Source organism: Alosa alosa, chromosome 11 (assembly GCF_017589495.1).
Source record: "Alosa alosa isolate M-15738 ecotype Scorff River chromosome 11, AALO_Geno_1.1, whole genome shotgun sequence".
NCBI classification, from domain to species: Eukaryota; Metazoa; Chordata; class Actinopteri; order Clupeiformes; family Clupeidae; genus Alosa; species Alosa alosa.
Window position 1 is genome coordinate 8,041,754 of NC_063199.1, and position 22,428 is coordinate 8,064,181.

General features: G+C 43.2%; 1 protein-coding gene across 1 annotated transcript; it reads right to left on the reverse strand.

Annotated features, from left to right (window-relative positions):
- Nucleotides 1-9: 9 nt before the first annotated feature.
- On the reverse strand, nucleotides 10-22,313 carry cib2 (calcium and integrin binding family member 2). The gene is made up of 6 exons (XM_048256671.1): nucleotides 21,843-22,313; nucleotides 17,517-17,551; nucleotides 7,418-7,529; nucleotides 4,360-4,507; nucleotides 3,600-3,795; nucleotides 10-1,168 (listed from the first exon to the last, which is right to left on the reverse strand). The coding sequence occupies exons 1-6, from the start codon at nucleotides 21,891-21,893 to the stop codon at nucleotides 1,147-1,149; spliced, it is 564 nt and encodes a 187-aa protein (XP_048112628.1). The 5' UTR covers nucleotides 21,894-22,313; the 3' UTR covers nucleotides 10-1,146.
- Nucleotides 22,314-22,428: the final 115 nt, after the last annotated feature.

Here is a 22,428-nt window from a genome sequence, read left to right on the forward strand (position 1 = left end):
GGTGGTCAGTCAAAGAGCGACAGAAAATCAATTTATTCAAAGGGGAGTCAAATGCCCTCTATCGCATCAAATACTGAAAAATGTTTCTGTTTTTAGAGACAGCTGATGCTAACTTCTCAAGTTCCGACAGGAAAGGGAGGGAATCATAGATAGCACAGTAAAAATATATGAGGGTGATGAGAGCGACTTTGTTCAGAGATGAGGGAGCCCTTCATTCAACTGGAGAACAGTTAGATATGATTGTCGTCATGCTCCAGTTCCTAAAGCAGTAAGAGAATAAAAGATGACAGAAGCAATTGGTAGCGGGGGAGGAGAGGGGCAGAAAGGGGGAGAGCAGGACAGGGGAGGGGAAGGGACAGGGGTAGGGTCCAAAGCATGCACTTCATGGAAAAAGATTGCATAGCTTTTAAAAAACAATGTCTTTTTGTGACCTTGATGCCAGTGCTGTGCTTTTAGCCCTCTTGCCTTCTCTGTTTTTTTGTTTCTCTTTTTTTCTCTCTTTCTTTCTCTGTCCTTTCATCTTCGTCTCCTTAGGCTCTCCAGAAAACATTGAGTTTTATTTAATCCCAGAAGGAAGTGAACAAGTCATTGGAGAAAAACACAGAGTCCATTTTCCATTAGTTTCATATTTCCAATGTGCTGCAGACATTGAGAAAATGTACAATGTACAGGGAGGGGAAACGATATATCCAAAGATGCAGTCGTTACTCTGTTTAAACATCCTTTCCCGTCAGCTGAGACGTCGATGGTGAGGAACCAAACGAGACCCATCAGACCCAATCGTCTTTGTTGGCCTCAGTGTCTGTCTTCCGCTGTTTTAGCTCTCCTCCAGAAAAAAATAAATAAAACAATCATGCACACTGCTCTCTGCTATGCTCCGTTAAGTAACATGTGCTTCATTGGGAACCAAAAGCAGAGAGTAAAAAGACTAAGAGATCCAGGGTGTGGCAAACAGTTGCCTGTCACTTCATAGTGTTTCCTAGGAAACGTACCCGAGCCCTCACAAGCTGTGACAAGACAAGCACTAAGTGTGGTCAGGAAGTGTTCAAGGTAGAGCCGCCGTGGCGACCATGGGTAGAACCAAGATAGCGACCAGGGGTGCGACTGCATTTCAGTTTCTGAATCCTCCATTGGAGCCCTCTCACATTAGATTCTTATATGAAAGGTGCTGAAATTACAAAACAACATACAAATGATCAGACAGATTTCTCAAGAAAATGGTATCACAAACACAAACACAACTCAGCAGGCAGTGGTTATAGTAATTTAATAAAGACACTAGTCTCAACCTAATGTTTACAACTATCAGGGGGAAATCAAAAATCCATTTAAGCCTTTTGAAACTAAACTAGACTGGCTTACCATAGATCTTGGGTACCCCAATAACCAGTCTCCACTGGCTTATCACAGTGCCAGTGCTTAGGAGTGTGAGTCTGACCAACTGACTTCTATGACATCAGCACCTAAAGAAATATTAATAATCCCTCCGGTTCCCACAGCCCATATGCCTGAGCATTAGGATGAAGTATAGACTTGTGAAATGTGTTTGAAAATTATCAGGAGGACAGCCAGATGGCTCTTGATAGCACTTCTGTAATGAATGTATAATTTATTTGGAAATGGTCTGGAAAAGTCGCCCCATAAAACAGGCCCGACTCAACTCCAAACCACTTCAGTCAGAAAACATTTGAGCACATTAGGCACCTGTGCCTCTTGATATCAAACCAAATAACGTATTGGGTTCAATTAAACATTAAACCAAGTTTTTTTTTTTATTATTTGCAAAATGGACTTTTGCAGCTTGAAAGAATTAAGAGAGAAATCACCACAGAGGTGAAATTAAACAAAAACAATGTCTCCCATAAATCTAATTTTTGGGTACATTGAGGTGATTTCACTCCCCTGCAGGTGCCAGTAATGATTCACCTGAGCATCCCATTATCAACAATAGACGTGAGCCTCTGCAATGCTCAGGCAAGTTCCACTTTATTAGGGTCCATCTCTTCCATGACTCATTCCAGCCCTCGCAATTGGGTCCTATTTTATGGGACTGCGGCAGGTTCATTCTCTAGAATGTTCCGTGTGGAGGGGTTTTTATCCGCCCGCCTGCCCGCTCCCGCTCACCCAACCCCAACCCCAGTCCTGCCCCCTCCCCATGCCCCCAGCACTGTCTGAAAGCATTAGCTTGCATTCTGCTGTGAAGATGACACAGGCGTTCCCAGCAATGACTTAGAAAGCAATTTCAGGCCTGATATACGGTATATGCAGCAGTCAGAGGCAGCGAGTAGGTCACTCCTAACCTGACGGTCAGAGATGCCCAGGGCTGCAGTCTCCATCCCACAGTGGGGGGCAGAAGACAACCTGGCTCCACTGAGCTATTCTGCCCATTTGGATTGTGATTGGCTGAGAGATCCCATAGCAGCAGGGTGATGTCACAATGCCCTGCTCGAACTCATTTCCTGTTCGAGAGGCAGCACAGCTGTGCTGGGGAAAAGGGCTTGTAAACGTGGAGCGGAGGAATGTCCAGCCCATAAACCCCACTCAAACACTCCCCAGCCAAATGATCTCTGCGTTCCTGGCTGGCATGATGCTGCAGAGCTCAAACACCACAACAGGTGGAAAGGTCCAGGTGAAATAAAAATCCAATACGTTCATGGATTAGTCTTAACGTTAGTCTGATACGGAGGTATTAAGAAAGATATCAAACATACATATTTAAAGAATTGTTAATTAGAGAAAAAACACAATCCCTTCAACAAATCCGACATATCATCTAGTATGATGTGTCTAACCACTATATTGTTGACACAGGTCACACATTCTAATCAGTAGATAAACAGGTGCATCTCGCCATGTCAAATATGCAGTATGGAGTGTCCCTGTGGGCTATTTATTTCAGCACCACTAACATTTCTCCCAGGCCATGTCCACCCAGCAGCTGATGGATGAAGGCATGTAGGGCCCATACACACAGATGCCCTGTTGTCCATTAGCATACTAATAGGAGCCCCCAGTGGAGGCATCCCAGCGCGCCTATGGCACAGGGACTCGCATCTCCACACCCACACACCGCGCCAGTCTGGAGGAGACCTGGGCCAAAGCTGCACCAGCAGCAGTGGCTGCTTCCTGGATTGAAACAGTCGAATCACTCTCAGCAGCAAGAGTAGGGGCTATGGGGGTTCTGTTCCAAGCGCAGGGGCTATGGGAGTTCTGTTCCATGGAAAACACAGAAAAGAAAGTAAACTGTCCCATAAACTGTTCCATAAATAAATCACAGGAATGATGCGTACGAGCACTGAGGGGAGCACTGAATGGTGCCCACGGCAACAAGCATCTCTGGATATGGTGAACTGAAGAACAGCAGATATATAACCATTCCTTCTATTTCTATATATCTAATGTTCTAATAAAAACATCAATCGCAAGCAGCTCACATACCTAATATGTGATTGTGCACATATTTCTTGAGGCCTCTCCTATATTCAGGAACAGCAATTACATAAAAATAAAAAGTAAAATATATATTTCCCTCCTGTTTTATTTTCAAAGCTTTCCATTTCAACTGGGCTTCAACTTTGCCTGAGTGTCTGTAAAGTTACCTTAAAAAATCAGGAGCCCTTGAGATCATGTTCTCAAAGTCGGCGAAGGACAGCTTGTTGTCTCCATCCAGGTCGGCTTCCTCAATGGACTTCTCGCATACCAGGCTGACCTCCTCAGGTGTCAAATCCTCCTTCGTCAGCTTGTTCAGTGTCTTCTCCAAGTCCTCCTTACAGATGAAGTTGTCCACATTGAAATCTGCAGAGTGAAGGAAACAAGTAGTCACGCTTTTACTTGGATGGTTTCCTATAGACTATCTACAGATAGTCAGATTATAAACAAAATATAAACAAATAGTTTGATAGTAATACTCTGTTGACAATAATTTATGATTAAGGTTAGGGTTAGGGCTTGGGTTTCCTTAAGATAATTGTTCAACAATAATTTATTTAATTCAATCTATAATTAAAGACTGTACTCAAATTTAAACAAACCATCTTGAATCATCTCTGTCTCTGTAGACGGATTATCCAAGTAACAACAATTAAAAAAGACTCACTTTGATCATTCCTACATTCTTTGACCATATGGTTAGCACAGTTTATATTCAGACAGTAGAGTCGGTTATGGGCACTCGGCTGCATGAGCAGTCATATAGTGAAGAGCACACCCCTATAATATACATAAGGTAATTCTACAGTGTTTTTTCTCTACATAGTTCTGTGTTAATAACCTCCGTTTTATGAGAGACTATGGACACTAAGAGAAATATGGTCCCAGTTTTATGGCGGCGACATTAAAGGAGAGATGGTGTTACTGTACCGTAGACTTTAAAAGCATAAATGGCCTTCAGCTCTCGAGGAGCCATTTCACTGAGCACTGAGAACATGTCCACAAAGTCGTTGAAGCTGAGGTTCCCCAGGCCATCCTCAGAGAAGGCCTGTACTATCTGGTCCCTGAATGGGTTTTCCTGACAGACAAAAGAGAGTTCGGGGGGAGAAAAGGATGGGAAGAATCAGGCAAAAAGGCTATAATTCGCCAAAAAGCTCCTTGGCCACCGTGACTGTATGATGTGAATGATATACTTTATGATCCTATTTACGTGTTATTATCATTATTGTTTGTTATTATAATTTTCTTAGAGAACTGTGAACTTGCTTGAACTTGCTTGTTGTCTCAGGCTGGCTGTTCAGTGGCTCAGGCAATAGATATGACACTACCAAGCCATACCCTCTCCATCACTGTGTGGTGCCCCAGATCCTCTGCCCACACCAAACAAAGACTGGTACGTACTGTGTGAAAAGCCTGCTGGCACACAAGTGCCTGTGAGTGCCAGGAGGGAAGTAGGAAAGAGTGGACGCCTCCATGGGGACCAGGACCACCACACACCTGAACAGCTTTTTTCCCCAACAGCAATTGCTCTCCTCAATAAACCCCAACCCCGCCCCCCACACACACACATAGACACACACGCACCCAAGCACACACACACACACACACACACACACACACACACACACACACACACACACACACACACACACATGCACACAGTATGAGACAGTGCAACCCTTACTATGGAGTACTCAACTGTCCTGTGTACATGGTACATTCAGTAAACAAAGCAATTCTAAGTGAAAAACATCACACCATTCAGAGACACATTATCATGATAAATGTAACTGTATTAAGCAAAGAAACAACTGCAAACTGTAGAGGAAGCAGACAGTTTAGCGATGAAGTACTTGCAGATCACTCTGCATTACAGTGTTGCTGTATGTGGGAAATTGTGTGTGTGTGTGTGTGTGTGTGTACATTTTGCTGAGTGCAAGATGAATAAATAGAGAAGGGCTGACTCCCCCATACTAGCGCCAATATATTTCTCCCCTTGTGAGCTCACCAGGCGCCTCCGAGCACTTTTATATCTTCCAAAATCAGCTGACTCGACAGCTCGCCTTGCACAGTGGCGCTTTGCAAGCTTGGAGGCTGAGGTCAGGCTAAGCATGTGCTCACAGTCATAAAGGGAGGCTCTGTCACTCCTCCGCATGGCTGGGAAGTCAACATATGGCTTCCAATATGTGTGTCAATAATTCAGTGTACAGAAAATTGCCTTCAAGATACAGGAACCTCGGAACGATTTCTGCTCCCGCTGAATTGAAACCGAAGACACAAAACAAACAGCAAACGTTCACTAGGTGACAACACAAACATGGGCGCGAAGGCCGTGCAGGAGATGCTGCTGGCAGCCGTCAGGTAGACAGCCAGTGAGGGCGCCGGGTGTGTCAGGCACGCTGTGAATCAATGCCCTTTAAGCTCCAAAAAGCTAATTAACGGACTGAGCCCGTTCCCACTGAGACAGAGATTTACGTTTATGAAGGCCAGGACGACTCCAGTGTAACTGTGGGCTGTCGCAGCCTCATCAATTGCTCCTTGAGTGGTCTCCGTCAGAATCGGTCACTTCTGAGCCTTGGAGGATGGAATGGGGGTTGTGAGGTGCCATGTGTGTGCGTTTGTGTGTGTGTGGGGGGGGGGGGTCTTTATGGGTTGCTCTCCCTCATGTGACGTTTTTACTGGCCGGTGCAATTATGTCCCCTGCAAGGACACATTACGAGGTCCCATTCTGGAGCCATAACCTCTGGAGGGGAGGTAGTGCTGACAGACGGAAGCTGGCGGGGGTTGGGGGGGTCTTGTTCATGAGGACACACTGGGGGTAAGTGAACATAGCTTTATGGTATATTAACAGATGTTCCAGTGAAAATCCCTATATGGACACATGTCAGGTTTAACTGCATAGTACATAGCACACGTCAGTATGGTGAACAAGTAAACAAGGCAAGCTGCCTGGCCTGCTTTGTTCTGCATTTCATACAAGCTACGGTGAACTAAGGTAAACACTGAGGCTGTTTTGCATTCACTTCATCGCATATGAAGAATTATTGGTTTACAATGAGATGTCTTGTCATCTGTTGTGATATTTATGAGGACTGAAAAGTGTTACTCATTGGGAATGAGAGCCACTGTGGTCTTTGCAAGGTGAAGCTGCCTGAACAGTATATCTTGTGAAGCCTTTATAGTCAGAGTCGTGTGGGGCTCCAAAATGATTACAGACTAAGAGAGGCCTCTCAAGCTCTTAACAATCACTAATAAAGACTTCCTTTGATGATAAGCACCGGGATAATGACTCAACCACCAAGCGTCAGTGCTGTTGTGTCGCTGGCAGGACTCTGATAATAATTTCCCCTGATGCCAACCTCATCTGATCCTCTGATGGAACACACTTATGCCTGTGCACAAGCACAGCTCAAACAGCAGTGTGATAATGTGCTGAAAAAGCATCGTTTCATGGAGTGTTAACTTTCACAAGCGCCGCAGTGTACCGTCCACTAAGCCCACCAGTGGCTCTCTGTCATATAAACAGCACAGCTATTGTGGCCATTAAAAACCAATCCCCTCCTATCAAAGCAGGAGGCTGCTGGATCAGATATCACTTCCTATGAGACACCAGGGGTCATGGTCAAATGCCCAAATTTACTGTTTACAGAAGGGGAACACAGCCCTGTAGAGCATGCCAACAGCTCTTTGGCATGGAGAGGGAACGCAAAGGATTGGGCAGTATATGATAAAGCAATGCTGTTTAAGACCACGATTATGTAAATAAACACTCTCTCTCTCTCTCTCACACACACACACACACACACACACACACACACACACACATACACACACACACACACACACACACACTAACTAACAACACTTCTCCACAACACTAAATGGCTAATTTAAAAGTGTGTTACTAGTGTAATGAGAAATGTCACCAATCCATATACAATCGCTGTACTAGGAAATAGGACCATATAAATGAGTCTACAGTGTTTACCTTTAACTCTGGCATGTTGACTATTAGGGGTAAAGGAACTTTCACGTCTGGATCATTGGTGTAGTCCAAGGGCACAAGATGTGGAGCCAGCTCATGGTATCTGCCATGGAGCCTGGAAACACAACACACACACACACACATAGAACAGGACAGGACAGGACAATGCATGTTACTGTTGGATGTATTGTGCATTATGGTTATAAACTGTTGCTTATGTGAAGAACAATTGTTGTATATAAAGTTGTGACATGTTGTTGGTTGTCAACACACTATAAATAGGAATATGGTTACTGTGATGATATTTAGGGATATAGTGATGAATAATGATTTAAACCAAAATAAGATCGGACACGTTTGGGCAAGTGTATCTAACCTGTCCTTGTTTTTCATTTTGAATCCATATAGAAAGAAGTCATGATAGAGATGGGACATGTAATACAGTAACAAGGCTCTACCATTTGTGATGCTGTAAAAAAGCTACAAAGCCAGGAGCTGACCCATATCAGGAGCCAGATCTGGCCTTTTGAGGAATGATGATTTCTTGCATGTCTTTCCAGGATTATACCAGATACAGATAATGCCTAGATCACTTGCTTGAGTCCATCATTATATCAGAGAAGGTTCATCATCTGTTTTAGAAGATCTTTGACTATATTATCAAATGAAACCCTCAGTTAGTTTTCAATGTGCCATATTTATGAGATCTTATAGTCCTCAGGGGTTTAGGAGGGGGAATGGCATCAGCTTCCATCTGGTTAGGATAAGAAAGGTTTGAGAGTCCCAGAGAATAGTGGTCTGCACCCTCAACACTGTGATTGCATGATACCCTTCCTTATCTCTCACACCAGGATGCTGTTGTATCCCTTTTAACACAAAGTATCCAGTAAAATAACATGGTAAACACATTCTCTGTGACACTGATCCACTGAGATATGAAAGCGTATTTTTTTTGAGATATGGTACTGTTAAAGAAAGGTTGGTAAGACTGGAAAGGTATATTTTTGCTACATAAATCCAAGGTGGAAAGAGAATCGTCATAGACACAAGCACATCACACAATATACCTGTATTTTCTAAGGCAGTCTGCTATATCTGACATGAAAACAAACAATGTAAAATATATTTTGCAGTCAAATCAGCCTAATGTCAATCTCCACTGGGCAATGAAGGGTCCATATCACTGGGGGACAGTATCACCCAGGCCATTTTATTCCCTAGTGCTTGCAGCCTGAAGCCTGGAGTCGGGCCAAGCTGTTGTGGAATGATGACTCATACCCTGCATGGCAAGCAGGCACTAGAGAAGGAGATGTAATCTGCCATGGTGGAGAGAGAGGGGGAAGAAAGATAGAAGGAGGAGAGGTACAAAGAGAGAGAGAGAAAGAGAGAGGATGAGGAGAGGTGCAAAGGGAAAGAAAGGAGGAATTGGCTAGAAATTGAGCTATTGTTAGGAACCCTAACAAACACAAACAAAATATCAAAGAAGCATACACACATAACCACACACACACACACACACACACACACACACACACACACACACTCATTGGTCATGATATATGCTGTAAATATTGATTATGAGTGTGTGGGCCAGGCTGCTAGGCAAAACAATTACTATAAATGTCTTGTCTAAACCATCTTTAAGACAACTATGTTTAATTGAGACATTTGTATGGACTGTCCAAATGACTTGGTTCCTTCAACTCTCCTTCAACAGAGATCCCTCTCGCTGAAGATGGACACCACACATAGGAATTCTGGGATTCACACAGAGAGAGACACACACACACACACACACACACACACACAAACACACAGAGTCCTACAAAGACAAAGTGATAATTTCTCTGTCATATAACTCAACACAAAAGGACAGACTCACATATCACCACCCCCTCCATGATTGGTGATAACCCTTTCCTGACCTTGCATAACGGTGTCACAGGGCACGCGTGTGTGACCGCACCGGCCAGTAAGCAGCGTGTTTTATGAATGTCATAAAGCCAGGGACTCCATTAGATTCGCCCATGATTGGCCATTTTGTTTCTTTTGCTCCAGTGGCCCCGTTATCACAGGCAATCTCAGTGGCATTGTGGGGAAACCATTCATCAACGGCACCTTGCTCCTTGATCACCTGGGACGCATTACGTAATACACTCAGGCACTTTAAGACTTAGGACTTTAGGAGAAGGCAGTGGTTCTCTTTTGGGGAGAAACTCAGGTACACACTGTATGTTGTCGATAATGCATCAGAGTGACAGCATAGATTGTATTATAGCACAATAACCTGACGCACACTGGCTGAAAATTCTGGTATTATGTTTTGGGACTTCTGAAATATTTCAACTCGCCTCCTGACTCCAGCAGTTTATGTGGGCTGTAAAGCACTTTCTATCCCTCTTTCTGCCCAGACAGCTAAGAACAGGATGAGTCATAGCACACAGGCTCACACGCACACACGCACGCACGCACGCACGCAACCACACACATACACACATACACACACACACACACACACACACACACACACACACCGCGTGCAGACACACCTTCTCTATCATCCACCTCCTGAAACACCTACATTGTCTCCTCTCTTATGACACCAGGTCCTCCAATATCCCAGAGTTCAGCTGTGTGTAAAATGAGAAAAGCAGCACAAGGGCTGAGGGGACACAGCATTCTAGTGCACAACAGTAGTGCTGTGTGAGTGTGTGTGTGTGTGTGTGTGTGTGTGTGTGTATATACTGTATGTGTGTGTGTGTGTGTGTGTGTGTGTGTGTGTGTGTGTGTGTGTATATATACTGTATGTGTGTATGTGTGTGTGTGTGTGTGTGTGTGTGTGTGTGTGTGTGTGTGTGTGTGTGTGTGTGTGTGTGTGTGTGTGTCGGGGACTGGGGCCCTAATGAAAGAGGGGGGTGACGCAGCACTCTGAGGACAGGAGATAAAGACGCGTAATGGCTCATTGCAGGGGAATAAGCTCAGGCTTTAGTGGCCATTAGGAACTAATATATTAAATATCTCATTAATCCAGGCCTTTGGGAAGCCAGGACTACAGTGTATCCAACCCCTCCAGTCCTGTGTGAAGTGCTCATGGGTTCTCATATCATTTGTGTGTGTGTGTGTGTGTGTGTGTGTGTGTGTGTGTGTGTGTGTCTGTAATATTCTGAAGGAACAGCTTTGGGCACAAGCCAAGGCAGACTGAAACACTGAGGTGTTTTTGGGAAAGGTTTCTGGAACAGCCTGCAAGAATGACCAATAGCCTACTTGTCATGTAACTAACACCCTGGAACACCCAATGCCTTTCAGCACAAGGATTAGGCTACATTTCTAGATTTCTTTCAAAACCAGCAAATATATAACAATTCAATAACAATAAAACAAATGTACTAGGATAATGAAAAAACAACAACAACAACACAAAAAACCCAATGACATCAATGCCAGCAACCTTTACCAGTCTGGACAGTCTGTGTGTGTGTGTGTGTGTGTGTGTGTGTCTGTGTGTGTGTGTGTGTGTGTGTGTGTGTGTGTGTGTGCTAGCACATACAATGCCCACACAACACGGTCAAGGCCATGAGGGGGTTTTGTCACTGTCTCAGAAAAGTCCATGACCCAGGCAGGCGTGAGTCAAAGCCAGTTTCACTCTGTGTCAGCGTCACCTACACCCTCTCTGGGGATCAGGCTACTGTTTCATGTGGACTCACCCAGGATAGGTTTGTGGGCATCAGCTGAACCTAGTGGGAGGTGTCATATGTGTGATGTGCTAGCCCGAGACACTGTTATTTCAGTCTGTTATAACAACCATGCTCACAATATCTATACAGATTTAAAGAAGAAATAACTATAGACAACAACAGAGAAATGATGTGCTAGCCCGAGACACTGTTATTTCAGTCTGTTATAACAACCATGCTCACAATATCTATACAGATAATGTATATATATATATATATATATATATATATATATATATATATATATATATATATATATATATATATAGACAACAACAGCAACACTTTAAAGTTTACTTTCATTTTAGAATATTAGATTTTTTGAATGTTTGGAATATGCTTACTGTTGTGCTCATGCTGCATTTTAAACTCTGACTGGCACATATTCAAAGTCAAGTTAAATCAAATTTATTTCTCTAGTGAATTTCGGCTAAATCAACCAAAATATTGGCACAGAATCCTGGAGAGTGATGTACACAGGGTCGACCTATCAGTGGCAGGTTGCCGTATTTTTTCTGCTGGTAGGCTACGGCTGGTGGCTTCCCCTCCGGGCCATCCAACATTGTAAGTCTGATTCTCTGGAGTCCGCCTCCACCCACTGCCATTTAAATGTCAGTCAAAGCTCAAATAAAATCTCACTTAACGGCCTGCTCTGTCCGTGCGTCTCAGAGGCACTTGTAAATCCTGGTCATCGTCGTATCTCATCAGCGTTCCTAGGGTTTAACCAAGAGGACTAGGACGCTAGTGTGCATCTGTCAGGGCCTCTTTTATGTGAGGCACATGTAGCCAGAGAGGGAGAAATCCAATAACCCTGCATAAGTCATTACTAGTTGTACACATCACCTGACACAGACATGAACAGCAAAGGATCTCAGGAATATTGACACTACGCACAAAAGAATGCTGTCAATAATGTAATGAAAACCAACTATCACTATCAAGTAGGAGTGTAAATGACAAGTGTAAAAGAGTGTGAAGTAAAAGAAGACTAAATCATCTAGTCACAGAAATATTTCCATTGACGTACATTCTGGTAGGAACAACCTGTATTTTTATGTGGTTATAAGAGTGTCTGTTTAAATGTGTCTGTGTCTGTGTGTGTGTGTGTGTGTGTGTGTGTGTGTGTGTGTGTGTGTGTGTGTGTGTGTGTGTGCATGTGTGTGTGCCTGTGCCTATGCCTGTGTGTGTGTGTGTGTGTGTGTGTGTGTGTGTGTGTGTGTGTGTGTGTGTGTGTAGGGGGGTATTTGTGAATCAGAGAACTGAAAGGTCACTGGTCTCACAGAGTCACACACAAGAGTAAGCACTAGAACATTCAGAGTGGGCCATGTGCCATGTCAGCAAGGCAGCCGGCGTAAAAGGTTCATACACACACGCACACACACAATCACACACACACACACACACACACACACACACACACACACACACACACACACACACACACACACACACACACACACACACACACACTTGATAACAGATTAATCAGATTAATGTCAGTGGCAGTAAAAAGTTGTCACCTTGCCTTGTAATTCGATTTTCTGAACTTCTGAGTCTTTACCAAACACTGCTAAGTGGCTGAGTCATTCAACAGGATATAAACATTCCCTCCCTCAGACTACTCTTTTTCTGGAAAATGCTCTGAAAAAGGGTTTTTTGTCCTCAATAAAAGAAATTCCAGTAAATGTATAATGGTTGCTTTGAAAAGAACCGATGACTCAAACAAGCTCAAAAAGCTGACACGGTGTACGTAGGATGCAGAAAAACATCACTTACTGTTGTGTCTATCAAAGAACTGATGTTTAAAATCTGTGAGTGTTACAGCGAGAAGCGTGTCTGGCAGGCTATGTGCCCTATATGGGAACTTCCTGCCTCTGAGTCAGGCACCAGGGGAAGTACATCAGCAAATCAGAGTGCAGCGTTGGCCTGCCATATTACCCTAATTGGGCCATTTGACTGTAACCTAACCCTCTGCCCCCCTACTCCTGTATCTGCTTTTAATTTCTTAAAGTAGTCACTTGATCTTCAAACAACGGCAATTAACAGCATATCCTGAAACCCAAGACCGATATGTCAATCTCATTAGAAAAGAAAGCAAGCGATTTGTTTTATTTATGTCTGTTCGGCGCACGCTGAGGGGGGAGGTGGATGGTGGCCAGGTAGAAGGAGAGGTGGCCCGTGCCAACTATATGCCAGCTCCATGCCTGCCGTCGTCATGGTGGCCAAGGCTGCGATGTATACACCTGTACACTGTACCGTTCTCTAGCTGCCTCTCCATGACGACGATCGGGGGATAATTGGTTTCAAGCAATTTACGAGGTGAGTGGGTTTGGTTTCGTTTATGTGATGCCGACGTCTGTAGCACTGGTAATCAGGTTTCATGGTTACGGGTAGAGGGGCGAGACTGGGAAAAGTGATACTTCAGCAGGTGAAATGGTGAGCAATGCACAGCGGCACAAACATCCCACAGAGATGGAGAGAACGTGAGAAGAGAGAGAGGGAGGGAGGTAGAGAATGTGAGAGCGGGCTGTGAGTAGGCCTTCCAGTAAAGCGCATCTCCTCAGGGACATCACAGAGAGATGACAGACCACCACAGGACTGCCTCCTGCTTTTACAAAGACATGCATTTCATCATTTAGGGATTTGGGTTAAAGCTACAAAAGATGTCATTAACCAACACTTATGTCTGAGTTACTGTATGTCTTGGAGTTTGTTTGCTAGAATAAATGGGAGAAAGAAGAGACGAGAAAAAAATGGGTCGAACAAAATTAAGTTCAGAATTAATCTAACTTTTTTCCCAAAAAACATTACAGTGGTAGATTAAATATGGTAAATGAAGTGAGTTTTACTGCAGGTTTTTACTGCAGCCTGAACTTCTGTGTGACTGTGACCATGCTGAGAAAGCAAATTCATCGGGTGCTTTAATTTTCTACATTTCCAGAGGACCAAAAGTCTATACAATTGCTGTGATGTTTTGGGTGACATCGGCAGATTTCATCGTAACCCTTGTGGCTGGGGTGTGTTTTTAATCAGAAGAAACTCAAAGAAGTGGGGAGTGGAAATTCGAAAATTGGTTGCTGTACATATACAATTAGAAACTCTACATGTATAAGATATACAATAACAAAATATGTAATAAGGCCATTATGTACTAATCCATAATTCTACGGTTTTACAAAAACAATCGAAGTACACCATTTCATAGATCACACTCGTCTGATTTCTGATCTCAGCTTTCTGGTCACCAGCATTCCAGTGCTATACAAAGCATTTGCTGTGGATTAGCCACCTTCCTCAGGAGGCACATCTGTAGGTCAAATGTGGTAAATGAGGAAGTGATGTAACTTTATTGCAGTTACTGTTGCCTGACCGCCTATAAGCAAAAATGCTGAGAGGGCAAATGTGTCTGAATTCATTGGGCGATTTTAATTTTCTATCTTTCCACAGGACCACCAGTCTGTACATTCGCTCTACTCCCCTTGGCAGTAATGAATGCACAACAATCCATCTAAGACCTATAAAAATGAATCATTCCTTCACTTCCTGTTCATGGGTCAGTGGTCCACAGTTCAATTTTGCTGTAAAAAATGGGACAATTTATCTAATAACAACCATTTCAAGCCTTCAGTTACAGCTTCAATTAGTTATGTCCTCACATGACTTAAGGTTCTTGGCATATTATTATCACGGCACCCAAGCTAATGCATCTCCTGAGACCTCATTGCAGCATGTAGCTCGATGCTTGTGGATGTCATATAAAAAATAACAGCAGAAATAAACTAATTTTTATTGCTTTGACCTCCTCACAGGAATGTGGATGACGTGCGAGGATCCTGCCCACATTTTACGACCAACAACTCCATTAAGAGCCACTGCATGAGAACAGATTAGATAAAGCCCCCTTCATAAAGAAAAGCTGATTACGCTCTATTAGTGGCTCAAAAAATATGTATCGGGAAGCACATATATCTCCACCTGCAGAAATGAATGTGTCACGCCACCCCCCTTACTTCCAGCTGATCTGCAGCATTCATTTGTTTTCGGGGATCAGCGTCCAAGCCGACCAATCATGCTTGAACAGGTCTCACTTCCAGTTCAATCATAGTAATGCATGCAGCTCATTCTCTCTGCCTGATAGCAATGTACCACTATGACTCACTATCTTACTTGTGTTATTTAGTGATAGGATATTATTTGCATTTAACTAGGCTGAAGCCTGAAAAGACTTAACATCAGACAGTGTGCTCATTTGTGCAAACCAAAACTACCCCAAAGGTAAATTACGTTATGTTTAACATGGTCATTTACCCAATTTATGTTTCCATCAGTAACATAAAAGCACATGCCATGGCGAGTGAGGGTTAGGGAGCAGGAAGTGAGGGTGGTCACCCTCAGTCGGTGCGAGTCAGGAAGGATCTCCCACATACTGTGTGATTTGCATTCCTGGAGCCCTGCCACACAGGCCTGTCGGAGCTGGCAGCCAAACTGAGCAATTGGCTGTAGTTTTAGCCCTGGGTCCCATTGTTCATGCTGATATATCAGAGCACGGCAGGCTTTTCTGAATGGGAGCCCACGCCTGCAGCAGAGGTGGCCGTGATTTAGGCGGAACATTAGGGCCAATGGTGCAGTGACTTTCATAACAGCAGGCAGACACGCCAAGAACAAGGGGAGAAAAAACTCAAGGCGAAAAGAGGTCTAGGTGCTGGCAGCAGGGAGGGACTAGCGCAATGTGTGTGTGTGTATGTGTGTGTGTGTGTGTGTGTGTGTGTGTGTGTGTGAAAGAAAGAGAGAGACAGAGGGAGAGAGGGAGAGATAAAGAGGCAGGAAGACAGCGGGTGACGCGGTGTGTGTGTGTGTGTGTGTGTGTGTGTGTTTGCTTTCTCCAGTAACAAAGCGGCTTGTAGCTGAAGCAATGTCATGTCGGCGGCACAGCCAATTACATGCCTCACTGCCTGCCAGCCAGCCCTGGTCCAGGGCGAGATTTTGATAGAGCCACGAGGACAGAAAAAAAGAGAAGGAAGGAGAGAGAGAAAGAAATCACACCCCTGTAGAAAAGCAGGGTAATAAATCGTAGCTGCCCAGGATGCAATCTCTCTGTCCCCAAGCACCCCACTTTGCCAGGGTACACTTTTTCCTGGTATGCTCTTACACAGAATGCTTCAGGGACGTTCTATAAGCTGAGCCAGCCCCTCAACACACACACACACACACACACACATGCACACTGCCCTCCCTCATCAAGTGGGATGCAGATCCCACGCTCCAATCAATGTTTCAGCTGTATAAATCCTCTGCAGGACTATTGGCAATTTAGCAGGTTTATTAGTTAGGTTCTAATGGCCCCACAGGAAACCTAATGAAGGCAACTATTCTCCAAAGAGTCTCTCTGCTGCTGCGTTTACACTGCTAGCCCACAGGTTATTGACACGAAGGGAAGGACTCAAGGAAAATGTATATGCCGTAAATCATGGAAGTATGACATTGAATATGAACTGGACACAGAGACAGAGGAATGAACTAGTTAAACAGTCTATTGTTTGAAGGAAGTCCATTCATAGCAAAATAACTATCTGACCGTTTCGAAGCCACATCCAAGCTGTAAATAGAACAGGGTCAAAGCAGTTTTGTGGTAAGTATGTATGCCCTGTACACATGCGGAACACGGCATACAGAATTTAAAACTTTTTTTATGCTAATTCGAACAGATTCAAGGTTCTTTACCCTCCTGATTCAGGAGGGAGGACTGTGTAACCCTTGCATTAAGTGCTTCAGAAAAATTATTCAAGTAGCATGACTGAAGAGATAAATTATTTTTTTTTCATTTTCTTGCACGTTATATCAGCGACCATCATGTAATTGCCCATTTTACAGTGCTGGTCAGCCAGGACACTGTGTGCACACACACGGAGTACCAAGAAGCCTGCCGTCTGTTAATTGTGGGCTGAACAAGTCTGCCTGAATGAGTCCAGATGAAGACAACTGGAATTGAATTGAACTCAATTGCTTGAGGGAGGGAATCGAGCACAGGGAGGCAAAAAGTGGAGAGTGATATACGAGCCTCGGACATGCGGCTAATAGAAGGCACTGAGGTGGGAGAGCTGAACAGACCAGGACAGGACAGGACTTAAGCAATATGAGTGAGCCAGCGAGCCAGGCAGCTTACAGCACTAGCATTCAGTATGTTAGCTAACAGAAAGAAAACACTGTTGCCATTTTGTGTACTGCCTTTTTCTGTGTAAAGCATTATGGTGTGAAAATATAAGCACAGATATCAAGTGACTGAAATGGAAAATGGGTTAACATGTTAGGAACAATCTCTGGGGGAGAGGGGGTTTATCTGATTTAAAAGTAACTGTTGTATCACTCACCGAAGTATTTCCTTACGTGTGAAGAATGTGCAGTCCTGTAACAAAAAAGTCACATATCAATGTTTGAGGATTACCATCAAATCACATATTACTGTTTGGGACTACCATACAATAAATTTGTATTAAAACATACAGACATATTCCACATATCGTACATAACAGACATTTGCATCATTTGTACTTTCCTATAATGAGCAGTATAAGTGCGGATAACATAGATATGGCCAACCTGTGTCAGTTAAGGTCAAGAAAACAACAAAGGTATCAAAAGAATTTAGTTTGTTGTGTACCCATTAAATGCCCCTAAACAACATTTTTTATGACTTCTCAAACTGCAGACTACTTCCCAAAAACAACAGTTAAATCCTAACCAAAGCTCAACTTCGTGTCAAGATTCATAGCCATTAAAAATCCTAATGATCCCTCTCACCCATTTCACAATATTTCACAATATAATTATTCCTGCCCAAAAGAACACAGTGAAAAATAATGTCTTTAAGTTTTTTTTTTCAATGGCAAAAACATTATTCAGTAAAAAGAAACACACCTAGGCCAATTCAGCAGCACAACCCTCACACATGTCTCATGTCACAATGTCTCACACATTCTTCTGAGAGCAACATATAGGCTGTGTTTTCATAGACAGTACACACTCTACAAACACACATACACACAAAAAAAACATCCATCTCTACCGGTCTGTGACTCGGGCTCTTTGTGTCCACCGTCATCTCATCCCTAGGCTAAGAGTCAAATTTCTCACAGCTGAGTTAACCCTGTCAGCCAACCTGTTCCCTGTCACTGGGTACATGAAGCCCACATCACCTGATCAGGGGTAGGACAGAACTCCCAGGTAGGAGGGTGAGGGTGTTGGCTGGACTGGTCTATGACTCTGTGATGTGACAAAGCAATTCACCATGGATTCATACCCACATCAGAGCCCAGTATGGAGAGTGTGGGGGTGTCTGTGGCTGTGACAATGGCAAAGCCACTCAACAAGGGTTCATGCCATTCAGTATAGGAGATGGGTGCATAGGGAAGTCTGTGACTCTGTGACATGGCAAAGCGACAAAGCAGCTTAGCATGGATTCATGTCCACACCAGAGGCCAGCTGATGGAAGACATACGATCCCAGTCTGAGTCCCTGGAGCCTTTGTGCGCTCCCCCTGTCTCTAAGCAGTGGTGCCAACGTCCTGTGACAGCTTTACAGGCACAAGATTTACCTCTCCTTTATGATGTTTACCTTCCTTAGTGCTGCCACTGCTGCTAGTGCTGCTGCACTCGGGATCAGGCAAAAACAGACAGAGACTGGAAAAAAATATGCATACACACACACACACATACAGTATATCCACATATGAGCACACACGCACACACACACTCACATGCCCACACATATGAGCACGCATGCACACCAATTCACACACACAAACTCAACTAACAGAATTCCCTACTACAGAAGCATTCCCCGGGTTTGAGGGCATTAGCCTTTGAATACTGTTAACTGCTCATTAATTTGAAATTTAGAGACGGGATTCTGTGTGATGTGAACCAAGGCCACTAGCGTGGGAGTTATGGGTGCTTATGAATGCCTATACAGGCCTGCTGAGCCAAGAGCTTGCCTGTCTCATAATAAGGAAAACATTCACTCCATTTATAAAACCAGTTCTGCAATTGCTGTTTGTTTCTATCACAATATCCTTTTCCACCTCATAGTGGAGGAAAAGGACTTCAATCCCCCAAATGCATTAAACACTGTTATCCAAAAAAAAACATTTCAATATCAAATATCTCTAAAAGAAAGACCCCATGGGATATGGTTGGGTAAACACTGATATTTTGAGCTGATAAAATGTAACATCTATCCAAGAACCTCAACACAGTTCCAGGAACAGGCTCAACTCACTGATCTAGAGAGATGCCTGTATCAGCCAAATGGTCGAGCTCCACTGAACCAGGACTAACAATAGCTCTACCTGTTGTTGATTACAGAGCATTGAAAACAAGGGTGTCTTTTGTGGACCAAGGCAGCTGTTCCAAGAAAACAAAGATCTTCTTTTGACCTGGTTATTCTTTGTTTTGGTTGTGTTTTTAACACAGAGATGGCATACCAGTGCTTTGAACAATAGTGATATAAAAAATAATATACAACAGCACTTTGTACAGCTTTGGTCAACTGTTCTTGCTTTTAAACATGCTGCATAAATAAATGAACAGGGACATTGATAGAGTCTATGTTTGCTACACTACCATATATGGCAGACTGGGTCATGTGTCCTGGGTCATGTGTCCTTCAGTCTGCTCTGTTTCATTTATTTATATTCTTCATGTTCATGGCCAGTTTCAGAGACATTTTCACATTCACAATTCACACTCACACAGAGAACATGCAGGAGTGTCTTATTTATGAAGCAGCAGCCCTGTCCTGAAATAATGTGACATCAATGTGAACATGAGCATCCCTACATCTTATAGAACTGTTCCACAACTCTGCCTACTGTACATCCTACAAGCATGAGCCTATCTGGGTTTGGCCGATACTGTATGTCACATCACTAAGTAACCAGAGAAACAAGGACATACAAATTAGACCTATTTACGGGGAGTTGCATTTCAAGACACCCTATCAGACTTGGCTAGGCATAAATTATTAAGATTAAGTGAATTGCTTGAAAAAGCACTGCAGAATACGATGATGCTCCTCGTGAAGACAAATGGCAGAATAGTGTTACAAAGACAAAAGCAAGGCATGTCTTTTCTCTTCATGATGTCTTACACATGAAGAGAAAACTCTTCAGGGGCAAAAGCATCACCTCCACCTCCAAATCCTATCGCCACCTATATAATAAAGTAGGCTTAATGTTCCCAGTGTGAGTCATAGCACAAGGCAAGTATTGAGCATAGTGGAAGTCAATGTAACTCAGTACAGTAGAATTCTCTGATGAAAATCAATGTTTAAAACAAGTAGCCTTCCTTTGTGGAGAATAATCATATCTCCAGAGCCTTTGTGCTGTCTCATATATTGACAACATAGTTCATGCTGTGTTGCAAATATTTGAACTCAATTTTTTCATTGAGTTCAAGTTCCTGATCTGCAGAATTGATTATTGTAGCTAAGGCCTACTTGTTAAAGTATTTTTTTTTTTAATAAATGTAACCAAAATGTCATCAGAACAAGCACTACTGTACATAGAAACACAAAAAGGGTAACAGGCATTTGTCCCTGTTAGGAGGTGTCCTTTCAAATAAGTATAACCAAAATGTCATCAGAACAAGCACTACATAATAACACAAAAAGGGTAACAGGCATTTGTCCTTGTTAGGAGGTGTCCTTTCCTGAGTCGAATATTTGGCAGTCAATGAAAGAAAAGAGGAGAATTTCCTTCGAAAATCAACTCTTTCATCTGAGACATGTCTTTTACATTACAGGACTCGTTGGGTAACATTATGCAATGCCTTATCCGCGGAAAGTAAGCTTTACGCACCCCCGTGTAGTCACACAATTTAGAGCTTAGCCTGCTGTGTGCCGCAGATATTGTTATGCATTATCCTTTGAGAATGTAAGATAGGCAGGAAAAAAGGCCAATTACATAATAACTTGAAGGCACGTCTCGAGCATCTATGTAAAAACAAGCACTATCTCGCGAGTGGCCAGATGTGAAACATCTCCAGGATCACACTCTGAAAGCTGTAGCCTAGCCCACCGCTTTCAAGCAGCGCCACATGGAAAGAGTTAACCAGCGCTCACGCTTAACTGTATTGATCTCAGCTGCGTTGGACAGTTCAAAAACAAATTAAATGGTGACTCATGCACAGGGTAGTAAACAAAGAGACAGGTAGGTGTAACTTTTCTCTTACACGTTACGTAAGGTGGGATTTGATTTAAAATGTTTTAGAATGGAGTGGGGGTGGGGTATTTTATGGAAGATTTACATTTTAGAGAAGGCGTCTTGATTTCACTTGTTATATTTGTATTTATGAAAACCGCTTATTGTGAAAATAGACTTCACATTGCAAGCTTTGGAGTGCTTATTAATTCTTTGAAGTAGCCTAGATGATTTATCTTAACATGTTCTTGCGCACAACTAATGAGCCACCATCTGTGTTTAAATGCATAACAGGCTGCGTCAGTGTTGGCAATGCATGTGGACAGTTCCCTATTCTGATTGTTGTAAAGTAAAAAAGCCTACTGTCAAAAACTGCATTGGCCAATTCAGTGGCAAAACGCTTGCTATTCTCAAAATGTTGTGTGTTGTAGGCTATCCATGAATTCCGTTTCAGGAATATGAATATTGCACTGAAGAATGGGAATCTGAAATCCCTTACCTGGTAAGCATCTAGCTGTTCATCAGTAAATATCGTTTGCTTATTACCCATCTTAGTCGAGTAATTTTCTTCTTGTACAGATGCATCACATTGGAAGTTCCAAGCGTCTTCTCTGTTCTAGGCATTTAGGGCATTTATACGACGTGGTCAGCCACGAAAATAATGACCCGCATAGAATTTCAGTCCTATCCGACTTGCAGCAGGTTGTGAGTGCAGCACTCTCCATATAGAACCAAAAACCAAGACAAAGAATCTTCAACTAAACAGACCGTGTTAAATTGCCGCGTGAGAAGTGACGGTAAGCATGAGGTTCCTTCAAACAGCATAGCGTTATTTACTGGGTCTTGTTTCAGCACCGACTGCTGTCCACCCACATACTGCCAATATACAACATCGAGACTGTTACTTCAAGCAACTATTTCAGTACCACTAGGGGGCGCAAATTGTTAGTCAATATCAGAGATTCCAAAGGGCTTCGGGCATCTTTGGACATTTTCATTTTTCAGTTTAATTTGGGTATCTACAATTAGGTTTATTTAGTCCAGATATAAACTAATTTAAGTTAGGCTGTTCACTAGCCAACCAT